This window comes from Anopheles moucheti, chromosome 3 (genome assembly GCF_943734755.1).
Source record: "Anopheles moucheti chromosome 3, idAnoMoucSN_F20_07, whole genome shotgun sequence".
NCBI classification, from domain to species: domain Eukaryota; kingdom Metazoa; phylum Arthropoda; class Insecta; order Diptera; family Culicidae; genus Anopheles; species Anopheles moucheti.
Genome location: NC_069141.1, coordinates 72,458,243 through 72,472,735, shown reverse-complemented (window position 1 = coordinate 72,472,735; position 14,493 = coordinate 72,458,243). Strand labels below are relative to the sequence as shown.

Sequence of the window (14,493 nt, the reverse complement as noted above, 5' to 3'; positions counted from 1 at the left end):
TGTCATTACCATACAATACTATCATCAACCCAGCGAACAAAACCAGCAAATTCATGAGCAATACAAGCCGACCGACAGGGGGAAAACCGGCCTCCAGCGGTGTTAGGTGTGTGGTGGAAAAAAATGGGTCAACGGGTTGGGTGCTGTGCAGCGAACCGATGCATCCCGAACGTTGCAAACAGTTCAACGAACGGTCTCCACTCTCACTCTCGATTCTGTCACCACTCCACGTGAACCCGGGTTGCACCCGGGGCCAAGCATTCGTTAAGGTGTTGAAAACACAAACATTAGATGCACTACAGGGAGGGTGGTACCAATGGCCAATCGGAACCGTAGCACCGAACCGTCGTGGCACGATTTTTCATTAACCCAACAGAGCGGGAAAAGGCTAAAAATCACATAAAAAACGATTAAACCGATGCCAACTTCCCCACCCCTGCATCTGTGGACTGTGACTGCTTTGAAGCTTCCAGGCACCCTGGCAGTGGAGAAGTTTTGTGTTTGCAGGAGAGAAATTTCAATTTGTCCCCAACAATCCCATTTGCACCTCGGGATGGCAAAATGGCCATAGAGGTAAAATATAGCCACAAGTGGCTTACAAATAAAATTGAACATCGCCGTACATTGGCTGAGAAAATGAACCACCGGGAGGGTACAGTGTTGGTTAAAATAATAGACAATTTGTATAATTTTGATGCATTTTTATAATTTCTGTGATAATTACAATAAGACAATAATAATTGTATCTACTTTATTGAAATCATTAGTCACAACTAATATAGGTAAAAAGTAAAAAAAAAATACAGTTTTATTTAGTAAAGAAAAATGACAATATTATGCCTTCGATATACAATAATTTGTATTTTGATGGTTAAAAATATGCAGCCATTTTAAGATGAAATTAATCGATGCAATGCGACAACATCCGCGAAGTGAGATTTTAATTATTAAAATTCATCGTATGTGATATGTCGGATACATCTTAAGGGGTCTATCTAGTTTAGATAAGAAAAATTAGTATTCAGAGCTTTCACAAATTTACTACACTAACTGATTTATTAAATGTAAGTCATCGTGTTCGTCTTAACCTAAAGCAAATCCAATTTCTAAAATCATTGAACAAACTCTTGTCACCTTTGATGAGTCTAATACAACATTGAGATTCTTCTAATTATGACCAAACATTTGCCCAACACTGTGCCCGAAAGGTTAACGCATCCAGCGAATGTCACACGTCGTGCAAGCGGCCAGCATCTTCAAACTTCGTTATTTATTTTTCCACTGTAGGTTTCCCTTTTTACTGTCTCGATTTCCCTTTCAATGGGCACTGCACTTCCTTTCAATGTCGCCGCGGAGGATGATTGGGAAAAGTGTGACCCACGGGATGTGTTTTCACCTATCGCACATACGCGTTCATAATCGCTTCCTACCCGTCTAATCCCGACCCGTCGGACACACTTTTTAACGCGATTCAAACAAGCAATTAAGCGTACGATAGCCGATCGTTGCACGAACCGCCCCAAACACACCGTTGGGAATCGTTGCACGCGCGACAGCAGTGGAAAGGCCACAAAACATTCATTGAGCGTTCGTGCCGCACCAAACGACACCAACGCGTTGACGAGAACAAGCGGCCACCGGAGTGATGGGCAATCGGGACAGGGAAGCCCTTTCCGAGGCAACAACCATTGATTGCATTAGATAAACAATGCCGTAACCTCCGTCGCGCTACTTGCCCTTTCTCCGGTGGCACTCGAAACACGTGAAGGAAGTCACGAATTAGACGTCGATGAGGACGCCGGTCAGCCACCGGATAAAAGTAAGCAGGCTTTCTTCGTTGCCAGTGGTTCGGGCTGACATTCGGGTGCGTTTAATGACAAGCACTATTCTACATCTTTCTATTTTCTTTAGCATAAAACAAATGAAGTATTGTTGTGCATAAAACAAAGAATTTATTTGATTAAAAGTTAAGTTTTATTTATTCGGTTTATGAGTACGACGGAAAAGTTTTACAACGTGCAAAGTGACATGCAATTGCACCGCTATTAGCGTTTACTCAACGGCACTATAAATAAATAAATGACTTTGCTATACCCAGCAGAGTGGGATGTGTGCTATAAAAATCATATAAAGCGATACTGCGTAGATCAACGATCGGAACCACAGAGAAATGGAATAAAAATGATTGTGAAAATTATATTAAAGATCCATGTGATTACCGTATTTTTTAAGTACAATCTTCTATCATGGTTTTTATCATCGCCTATGGTTAAACCTCGATTTAATTCACCCATGAACGAACGTTTCCGTTCGAAGGTTCGTCGATGCTCAATAAGGGTCTTCTCTGTTCACCTTTACCAAGAGTTCCAGGATGGAATCATATTGACCTATGAAGCGAGAAAAAAAGGAAAAGCACACTAGGCGCTCTTGAACTCACCCACATTGCACCCAAAAGCCCATCCACCAGCACAACAAGCGCGTGCTAAAGTGAAAGTGAAACGCGAACCCATCCGAAATGGCGTGCGAAGGGACTGCCTTTTGGCGAGACACACGTACACGCTCTGTTCAGCGCTTCCTTCGTGTCCAAAAAAGTGAGTCTGATCGGAACGAGCCGACTCGGTTGTAATGAGAGGTCTCACCGAATGGCTGGCGGGTGCATCGGAAGAAAATTGCTTTGGAAAGGTGCGCATCACTGCGTTCGTCTATTCTTCCCATTGGACATTGTGGTGCGGTGAAAAGATGCCATCCGTAATAGCCAATCGTTCGACGACTGATCATTTCGGGACTAACCTTTCGGTGACTTGGGTGACCATTTTTCGAACGATGCACACGGCAACGGAGGTGTTTTTGATGTGGTGCTTGTACCAATAATTATTATCCCATCCTCTCAGCTTCCCTTCAATGCGTTTTTTTAATAAATAAAAAATTAACAGGAAGTACCCACTAATTTTACATCCATAACTTCGGCAAAACAAACGCTTTTCCGTCTCCTGGAACGAAGAGGAAATGAAAATGAAATTACTCACAAAAGCACAGCAATCAACGTTTGAAAGTATAATATCATGTTGGGCATTCAAATGTTAGCGATAATTATTCGTTTTTATTAAAACACTACCGGAAACCAACATACTTTATTGTTATTACTTAGTTAAATTAGCTTGTGGTTTAAACTTAACCAAGTGTGTCGAACTTTTTGTAAAATTTCGCACAGTTTTAGAGATATTTGCTCAGAAAAAGATGGTAAAGACGAAAATTAAGATAATTTAATAAATTTTATAAACAAAAACATCAAAATAGTATCGAATTCAAATACATCTTTAATGAGGTAAAACAACATTTAATTTGTATTTATAATTACAACCGTTTATGATCATAGAGCATGAAGCTCAAATACAAATCCATAGTTTTGTTGTTTTGATAGTGATTTCGCAATGTTCGCCTTTTAACAAATTATTTTTGAGTAATTTACACCGAATATCTCTTTCACAGCTTTCTTCTGAAGCATATATGTTTTTGTATGGACATTCTAGAATGTTTACTTAAAATATTCCTTTGTTGAAAGATACTACCTACCGAAAAGTTTATTTCTTTGTGATGATTTGTAATTACTTTTTAATGAAATATATGTGATCTTGTTCTGGGACATTGGGAAATGTTAGTTATTCCTTAGCATTATTTGCTCGCTCTTTTCTTCCACTGTCAAAGAGCCAGATCAAACTACTATGATTCCCCTACAAGGGACTTTTATTTCTTTCGCAAATTGTAAAAAATTTAATTAAATTTTTAATTTTTTTTCCTATCGTCCTGAGAAGTTCGACACATTTGCTCTTAGGACGCCTTTTCACTTTGAAATAACGATACAATAATAAAATGAAAACACAATAATATTACTAACAGCATCATCACCCCATTCCTACCATATCTTCAAACCTTAACCAACAGTGATTTAATGTGGTTCATCGGGCTTACATCCTGACCAAAAAGATATTAACCTTTTTTACAAACTAATTTATTCGCCATCAGTTGCAAAACTTTAAGTAGATAAAACAAGAAGAAATCAGGGCTCCAGCACACATTATCATTAAAATTAAGATATAGATGCGAAGAAAAGCCGCTCGCTGAACGAACGAAACCCCCCTAATAGCAGACCAGTTGAATTTGCATACAAATATCACCCGCCAGTTATGACGAGGGTCAATTCATTTCGGGGAATATCAAATTTACAATCGCATCCTTATTTTTCCTGGCCGGGATTAAAGCTATCCTACAGCTGAAATGCTTCCCGCAACCATCGTTATCGAAAGCTTTCGCACGATCGTACGAGAGCTTCCGGCCGTTTGGCCGATTGGCGCTCAGCTTTGGAGTAGTCGAAAACAAGGATGAATGACGATTTTGGCCCAAAATTGACGAGATTGTGAGGAAAGCTGCAGTTCGATCGGTCGCTCAATTAATTCACTTATCGCCCGGTTAATCTTAATTGACGTTTCGACACCTTACCGCGCTCGATTAATCTTCCGTCTTCCGTATAATGGCTCCGTCCCGAGCTTTCTTCTGGCCGGTTTATTTTATATCCACCGATGAATAAAACTATTCCTCTTGGTTTTAGCTATTATTCCTGGTTGGCGGTGCAGTGAAAATAAATCGATTTTTTAATAGCTTCTGCTGCAGGGGATGCTTCATTTTAGTTTGCGTTTTATTGATATTTGCCCCTTTATAGGCTTGTTTCCCATTGCCGAAACAACAGACGAAAGCGAATTATAGAAACACGGTAAATGGTAGCAAGTAAAACAAAACATAGACGGCTATCTCCACATTCACACACACACACACACACACACCCTAACAGTCATTTTTAACAAGCCATCAACAACGAAACGTAACCGCTCGTAATAGGTGAAATTGGGAAATTTATGATAAGCTGAACTACCATCACCATCCCCGTATCGGTCGCTATCCTATGAGTTAGATTAGGACAGGTTTTGAATGGAGTTCCTGTATTAATTTCGAATAATGATAAACGAGGCCGTAGTGCTGAAGATGGAAAGCCGAAACGACTCCACGTGAGGTAGATCTTAAAAGCCACATGTAAACCGTTTGAATGGAAATTGAAAGTTATAAGCAATAAATTGTTCGTAATTGTTTTTATTTTATATAACAACAGTAAGGTATCATTCAGATTGATTTAAACAAGTATGATTTATGGGATGCCATTTATTTGTTTATTTTATTTAATTGATTAATTCTATCTTAGAGTGTTTATTTGAAGCCCAATGTATCTTACTTTATTTAATTATTACCCAAAAACTTAATTACATTACATCTTGTTATTTTTTGCGATATTAGTAAGATTATAAAAAAATGTTTTACAAATCGACTAATGGCGTATAATCGATTACTATTTTCACTCCATTTGTAGTACAACATTTAATCCCGTGTTGGTTATTTCTTATCGAAATCGGCTCACTTAAAATTCCGAGACATTTGTAGGCTTCAATATTCGATAATTGGCGCTCTTGCATTTCCTCTTAAATAACAATAACTAAAATTTCACCGGAAGGTGTAAAATTTAGTGAATAAAGATAATTTGCCACATTCATAGTAACAATCGAAAAATAATGTTGCTTGCCTAGTGTGGCAAACATCTTGCTCGATCTCTTCTCCATCTTGCGCGAAAACAATTAAACGCATACAGCCAAAATACAATCTCACCGATTGGCTGTTACTGGCGCAGATTGTTCTCATGCTGTTTCGATTATCAGCAGTTTTATGATTAACTTTCAACTTCGTTTCGTGCCCGGATGCCACCGGTCGGTTATCAAGATCACGAGCAATGTGCGCTGTCATTTTCATTTCCGTGTAAACAAAAAACGGGCAACACACGTTGACATCTGTGGTATGCCGCGGAAAGACTAATTTTCCCCCTTCCCGAAGAAGAAACCGCATGCATGGGGCCGTTGTTTTGGCATCGAGAGCACAGAGTGCACTTTAGTTTGGCTGCAGTATCCGTCAACGAAATTAATACCCTCCCTGAACTAGGTCACGCAAAGACATACTGAAGGAAAGTGCAAAATAAAGACCAACATGCACTTCGTAGAATCGATCCGGGCGTTCTGATTGTACGTCCCCGAAGCGAACTCGTCAGATTGAAGTTAACTGTGCGTAGCGAAGAAAGTGTTTGCCAAGCGAATGTGCAGTGAAATGTTTGGAGTTCGCTTCCTGTCGCCCCGAACAGAGGAGTTAATTGTTATTAAGCTCGTTAATTGAAAAGTTACAGATTGAATTAATTAATTGAAATTTATATCAATCTTTCATTTGCATCATCATGTACGCTTTACTTTCACTCGACGAAGCAGAGTGGCACGTTCCTCCAGTACACATGCGGAACACATACAACGGATTTCAAACGTTCAGTTATTTAAAAATAGTATCGAGATGGCATAACTTCGGAAATTATACTTGTATGTCACAGTATAAGTTGTTCAAAAAATTACAGACAATAAATAAAAAATCGTTAAAATAAATTTCTTTTCGGTCCCTTCAAGAACTCCGAACCAACATCGCGGTATATCGTTTCCACAGCTGTCCGGTAAACCACATCACCCATATGCTACTTCCAAGGAAAGTGAAACTTTGCACACCCTTCTACTCTCCCGGAGGAAAAATCTCCCGTTCCCACATATCGTCAATGCCCTTTCCGCTCGTACCAGTTCCCATTTCCCATTCTGCCTTCGGTACCCATGCGAAGATCAGCTGTCGAACGAATCAACGGACGGGACTCGGGCGTTGAACCCGTAGCTGCGAAAGGCGTTCAATAAATAGCCAACCAACCCGCGCCGGAACCTTTCCCAAACGGCTAATCAAAGCGAAATCGTTGAGCCGCATGCAATCGGTAGTTAACCATTAGGGCGCACTTTTTTTCGCTTGACACGCACTAGAACTTTCGATGTCGTGTGGTCAAATACCAGGAAATCATGTCGCCCATCGGGCGACAGGCAACATGTTTGTCGTTTTAACCCTTGCATTGACGAAAGATTTACGAAGTGATCTGTTATTAACTCTCATAACTTTATTTATTTTTATGTGGATAATTATACTACAATGTTGCTTCAAGACAAATACAAATAATTGAGAATTGATTATTCTATAGTTAATAAAACTTCAAATTTCAGTAATAATAATTTGAATTATCGAAAGATTAGACTCGCAAATGGCTGAAATTTTAAAAATATAGAATGTGATAGTTAAGTATTACAAAAATATATTGAATAATACATAAATTAGTTAACAGCTCGCGATTTAATTAAAAACAATGATTATGAAAATGTGAGATCAAACTCCAATTAACCAGAAGACATATGACTCCAATTAAAATGTTATAAGAATCATTCCCATGGTGATATTAATGTGGAGTGGCGATGTAATGTGCTTCCAGGTCACTGTGCGATGTTTTATATGTACAACCCTTAAAGGGTTTACTGAAAGACGATTAAAGCAATCGTTGACCATTGAAACCCCGTCTACTTTGGCGTTCTTCACCCTGAACGACACAGGAATTGGCAACTTTACTAGCAGTACTTCCTTCTTGTTAACTTCTCTTCTTTCCCAGCTCTGCGAGCTGACCTCGTGCACGCACCAAACTACGATTTAAATTATTGCAGTTTCGTTCGTTTAGAAACGCAATTAGTTGCTACTCCACTGTCCCCATGCGCAACGGCTCACTCACGAACAGCGCCACGCACGCCTCATAATCTTCCCAACCCGGGAATAGGGAATTATCAAATGCTGATCATCATCCATTCGATCGTTACGCTCAGCATAATGCCCGGTGCGGTGCGCCTTGTAACCCGGCATAATATGACAGGAGGGAAAGTTGTCCGCCGCCACCGTACTGGGCCGTAGTTGTTTTTCTTTTTCGTCTGTTTACTTTCGTCCATTTGTGCCGCTGCTGTTCGTTTGTTTGTCTGTTTGTTTTTCGTTAGATTTTCCTATCGCCGCAGAACATGGAAACCGGAATTAATGAAAGAAACCAGCCGGTTCGTCGTCGTGTATCCCGAGCCCGGGCTGGGTGCGATCGCGATGGCCTGGATCTATTGCAAGCTCGGGCCCGTTTCCTCCCCCCGTGAGCTGCCCAAATGCGCCCCAAACATGGGAGACGGATTCATAAATCATCACCGGCACAAAAGGAGATCCAGCGCGGAGGAAATTTAAGCTATCGCAGTTGTGTCGAGAGCGACCCAAAAGGTGGATGGCGTGTTTTAAGCCTTGAACTACTGCCTGCTTATATATCGGCGCACATCTTTCGGCTAACGGTGCACTGTCACGCTCGTCGGCGGGCATCCGCTTCCGTCCGGGGGAACCCCGAAGGATGAAGGTTACTGCAGTTGTCATTTGAGGCTTCGGAGTTTTCGTACTCTTTTATGCTGAAAATGGGATCTTGAAGCGGGAGTGCAATTTTTCTAGCTGCTGTCGATTGGAAGTGCAAGATAAATGGTAAGAAAATATGCACCGATGAAAAATTGCTTGCTTATCAGAACAATCTTTACGCTTTATCGAATTCTATAAGTACGACCTATTGTTACTAATGAATGCCGTTTGATTCATCATTGTTGACGAACAATTAATCTCTACACAGCAATGAGAAGGTACAAAAATCAACTTAAAATTTAACTATTTTTAATATCTCTTCTCGATTATGCACGCTTGAATGTACTTAGAATAAATTAAATTTAAATAAAATAATATGATAAAAATAACATAATTTTAATAAACTACGCAACGAAATTAAATTACTACAAAAAGAATTAAATTAAATTAAATTAAATCCCGATGTAATGCTTATGTATTGCTACACATGGATGGTTCACAGTAAATATTTTTTATAGTTTAGTGATAGAATTAATCCCTGTTTTGTTTGTGAATGATTCTTTATTCTTTCTTTTCTGATTGATATCTATATTTGTGTAGTCTATTTGATTATTTATAAATTCTTATATTACTTATACTACTTATACGTTACTTATATTAATATTCATTTACTTACTTATTTATCGTATTCTTTTGTGTTGTATATTTTTATTTACTTTATACATTATGACACATTTTTCAAGGTTTAAAATTATAGTGAATTAAATCAATGTTAAGTTAACAGTTTAAAAACATCCTGAATAAAATACGATTACTAGAATCGCTATAATGACTGTACACTGAGCGTAGAACAAAAAAAAACATTAAAAATATGTTTTCCCTAGGTAGGACAAACTAAACCAACTCGTTTTCTCGGTTATTCTTTTGTTATCCGTGTCTAGACCTAAACATTTATTCACGAAAGGCAATTTGGTTCTATTGGTTGGAAAGTACATCTATTTTGTCCAATATTGCAACGCTCTCGTTCCAGTGTGCGAAAACAAATCGCACGCGGCAAACACCCACCCCCGGTCGAACGCGGCGAGCAGAGAAAACACTTTCCGGCAAAAGCTAACAACCGGCCCCAGAGTGCGTTGCATTCTGCAATCTCGGCTGCATTCGGTGCCACTGTAACCCGCTGTGTCCCGCGCTGGGAATGCACTTTCTCCCACGTTCGTTTGGCCATTCGCTCCCGCAATCAGCAAAATCTCATCTCAGCTCTCCCATTTCTCCACCTTTCTTCGGCGAAGGATTTTTCGTGCTGGCGTTTTTCCGCTCCGCTCGCACACAACTCGCTCGCTTTCGGGGGGGTGCAAATTTCCATCCACGATTCGCTTCATCCGCTGGGATGCAGCATCACGATCGTTCGGTTTTCCCAACGCATTTCGGCTCCAGGTTGCTCTCAATCGAAGATCGCGAGCGTGTGCTGTGCTACGGGAGAAAATGTGCATCCCAACATGGACCGGCATTACACGCTCTGCGAAGGGGAGCATCGGAGATGACTCGATTCGGGATGAGAACGTAAGAGAGCGACCGAAGGAGAATGGAGAGCCATGTTGAGAGAGAGAGAGCGCGCAAACATCCCCCACCGTCGAAAGAGGCTGCAAAGGCTGGGAGGATGCTCACAGAAATCCCCATTGCACCCGCTCCAATGAGGGGAGCAGAAAGCAGAAAAGCAAACAAAAGCCAAACTCACAATCCGATGCGCGCCCTCCTCTCACCCTGGGGGAGGGGGTGGAAGTGTAAGGGTTGGGGTGGTTCCCTACCGGTGGCCGATTGCGCTCGCGGTCGCTGCCCGTTCGCGGTCTCGGGCTTTCTCTATAAATTCCGTAAGCCTTGGCATTGAAAATTCATTCTCGATTTATTTCTCCTTGGACTTGGACCAGTTTCTTCAACTCACCCCGAATCCGGTGGCGTTCGGACGTGGTGTGTGTCTGCCTGCCGACAGCTTGTGCTTACCCTTCGACACTAGTGCTTTGACGGCGCGCGAGTGCAAAGCCCGCTGCTGGTGTTGCCTGCCCGAGTGCATGTATGTGAAAGGTGCGTGCGTGGTGTTTGAAAGTGGTGAAATGAAGTTCGTGCGTGAATTTTGCTTCACCTGACCGATCAGCATTGTTTATTGTTTACCGGACGAGTGCACGTATAGGAGTGTTTGTTAGGAAGTGAATTGGTCGTGTGCACATGACACTGACATTCAAATCTAGTGACTGTGTGAATTACAAGCAACGGCGACAAAACGATATTTACTGCTTTAAGACAATTTCACTAAATCATTCTTCTTCGTCAAATGATCGATACTCACAGCGAAAGACAATTTATTGCATGACTTAATTCGAATTGTGACTGGGCTTCGACTAACCATCGATTAACACAGTGTCAAACAGTTAGAAAAGAAACTTTAACTACCCTCAAGAATATTATTTTCCTTTCTCTAATTTCTTTGCTAACAAACAGTCACACGTTGCTCCCCATCGTTCCTATCGCCCAAATATCAATTGTGAAGTGAATGGACTGTTTCTTGCTGGCCCGCTCGCGATCGCTCGTAGGTGTCACCCGACAAAGCGTCTCGAAACTCAATTAAAGTACAAAAAAAAAATAACGAACTCCGATTCCGTCCAACTCTGCGCTGCGTACGATCGTGTCCCGGTAACAGATTCTTGCACTTTATTTGGCAAACACACCGTATGCGTAATCATCGCCAAAAGCGGGCACAAAACCGCGTCCGTCAGGAGGGAGAAAAAAAAACAACCAGATGGATTAATTAAGTTGCACCGGAAGCGGAGTCGGTAATGGCATTTAAAAGTAACGAAAAGTAAAAACATTTAGCTGAATGCAGCGAAGAAAACAGTCTTGCCCGTGCGTGGAGTGCAGCGAAGGAAATTGTCGTGTCGCTTTAATCAGCGAGAATTTGTCATCCGCCCATGCTGACGGGTGTTGTCGAGTCGCTTCAGATCGCGAGTTCTGATGTATTGCTGTGATTTATTTTCTGGCGCAAACAGGCTTGCGATACGTTTCCTAATTATTGAGTGTGTTTTATGCAATCATGTTAATAATGGAGACCTTTTCGTTTAACTTAAATTTTTACAATATTTATATTAAATGTCAATTTCAAACAAACATTTGAAGAAATGGTAGTATTTTTGTAAAATAATTAAAACCTTCAAGCCAGAAGATGTGTAGATTATTAGAATTTAAATTTCCCCCAGCATAACGCATAAAATATGTTTCAATTCCCTTTTTGTACACGGTTTCAGCGGATTGATGTGACACACACCAACAACAAACTCCAAACTAAACTAAAGACAAAACGGAAACTCCCATCGTGTGCAACGTGTGCATCCCGCGAGTGAAACAGACCGCGTATCGCGTTATAAAACCAACCTTTAATAACAAAAAAAAACGAACGGAAAAACACAAGTACGAAACAGTGCAGTAAAGTGAAACAGTGCAACATTCTTGCAGCCGCTGACATTTCGGAACGGTACTTTTGTGAACTAATCGGGCAACCATGTGGAAACTGGTGACGCTGTTGGCGGTGCTGTTCGCATTCGAGGCCAGTTTTGCAAAAGGTACGTATTTGTGGGAGTTTTTCGTTTGTATGTTGCGCTACGGGCAGAGCATTAATGGAAAAAACAAATCCGAATATTTTTGATTTGAGAACTCCGGTGTTTGAGTTTGCCATTTTCCGCCCGTTGCATGCTCCCCGCATACACGCCACGCCACAATCCCAGAATGCACGACGACTAGATTGTGTTTCATTAAATTATTACTTGGGATAAAGGACACGTGTCCACTTCGGGTACTTCATCGGCCGAATGCACCCTTTTTTAATTGAGGTCATCGACGGGGTTTGTCAGTAATTAAAAACTTCGACCATCACAAATTTACCCCTCCAGACTAGACTTGATAAGCGAGACCAACGAACAAACAAAACAAAAAATACCAACCAGCAAGAAAGAACACACCAACCAACTCCACTTCAACAGTCTACGTCAGTTTCGGCTCAAGGGGTTTTTGGTGTGGTGATTTTGCAATCGTTTCACATTCCGTAAAACACTTCTCTGGCCTTCGTGGATGTTTGGGTTCGGTTTGGGAAGAACACCGGTACCTGCACCGGTGCAAAATGCCGGCTTCCGGGACCGGGACCGGATTCGTCGTTCTTGCCACGGCGACTCTCAGCACCACCGCTGCTTGGGAACGGATCCGGCTGACGAATGTTTCTCGAAGGTCCTGCGTCTCGATCGTGTTTTCGGGGGTTTGCTTGCGCTTCTTTTCTTTTTTGGTTCATTTTGATTGGGGTTTTCAGTGTATTTCTCCGTTTGCCGGTCTTTATTATTCGCCTAGGGTTCAGGCAACAGGCAAACACTGATTTTACCCATCAGCTATAAATCCGCTGACAATCGTTTAATCTTCAAAATTTCTAATCAACAAAACCGTAATCATATAAGCAAAATAAAAAAAAAACTTGAGTAAAATATCATTTATTACTTTATCAAATAAAGAGAATTATCATACAAGTTTAATTAATGTTATTAGGGTTTTAGAAAAATGAGGTTTAAACGTTTATATTTCGTTTTAATTCTGCAATTTTTAATTAAGTAAATATTCCAATCTTTTGATGTGAAAAAACCGAAGTCAAAAGAAACAATAAACAGTTTAATTTTTCATAATCCGACTTTAATTCAATATTTTTGTAATAGAAGTTCATTCTTCGCTTCAAATTATTTCAAATCATGTTGCAAATTTTTGCTACAGTTTTTTGTCTTATCAGTCAATCCCAATTTGAGCATCCATCCGAATGGAGCATGCCAAAGAGAAGAAAAAACCGATAAAGACACAAAACTGCCGCGAGTATGCTATGCAAAAGAAACCATCATAACGCGTAAACGACCGGATGAACCTAAACCGCCCCACTAAACAACCGTTCCCTCCCACCTCCCTGCCTTTCGTCCAGCTGCACCTTGGCAGAAGAAAAATCAGGAGAAAGCACCAGTCAGGATTTGTGTTTTTCTCCCGGTGTCTGTGTTGTTGTAGCTGCCGCTTCGTTTTATTCATTCCATTCCTTTTTTAACGGTTGCACATACGGATGAATTTCACTTTCCATTTCACGGTTCCCTTGGCGAGAACGCGCCAACTGCTCGACGTTATGCTTCCAGTCCGGATGGTTTCGTATCCGGCGGCGCACCAATCTACCACAACGGGCCGTTTCGTCCGTTTTCCACCCACCCGAGCGCACACTACCCCGCAGCGATCCTCGTCTACCGGCCGGATGCTGCATAAACATCGTGCATGTATTTCGCTTTCCTGCCCACTATGCTACCGCCCGGCCCCCTTGGTCTCACCTTGGTGTCTGACCTTTCGATGGGGCGCTTTAATGTGGGCAGCATAAGCACATATTTACTTTAACGCTCATTTCCCACCAGACGGCGGTTGCCTGATTGGTGGCAGTGAAAGAAAACACAAAAGCTCATTTTTCCAAAACCTCCATCCTGCTAGCAAAAGGGTTCTGGTGGGATCGGATGAGGATCGGTGGGACTCCACAACTTGTTGACCTTTGGGCCACCATCCTCTCGGGGGGGTCGGGGATGGGTTGAAGTTGATTCGGGATTCGGTCAACCGCCGTACCGACCTGCCCGGACACATCAAATAAAAGTTAATCGTTCTCCGTGCGCCGACATTGAGCGATAATAAAGACGAACGCAGAAAAACCGCCGTTGTCCTTGAAAGCTTCATGGATTGCTCGCGAACGGGAAATTGAAAGGATGCGACGATTCATAAAACGGCTAGATCAGCACTGCAAATAAAGGGAAAGTAATATTGCTGCTTGCGAATGGGTATCGTACCTCGTTAGCAATATGAAACCAAAATTGATTCATTATTTCCCCACAGGGGTTTAAACAGTCAAAGCATTCTTTTATGCAATCTTTGTGATTGGAATAATATCATCTTCATAAAAGCATAACGATACTAGCATTGTTTGACTAGGGATCAAGCTTCATAGACCATGCCAAGAGATGAAATCATCATAACGGGCCACAATGAAGGTTGCAACATTCCATAAACTTGTTTAATCTCATCAATTTCGTCATT

General features: G+C 41.3%; 1 protein-coding gene across 1 annotated transcript in view; it reads left to right on the top strand.

Annotated features, from left to right (window-relative positions):
• Positions 1 to 11,911: 11,911 nt before the first annotated feature.
• Positions 11,912 to 14,493, top strand: part of LOC128304115 (agrin) — a 45,149-nt gene continuing 42,567 nt past the window's right edge. Inside the window, exon 1 of the mRNA XM_053041250.1 lies at positions 11,912 to 11,972. Within this exon, the coding sequence (XP_052897210.1) occupies positions 11,912 to 11,972 (61 nt within the window). The remainder of the gene's footprint in view (positions 11,973 to 14,493) is intronic.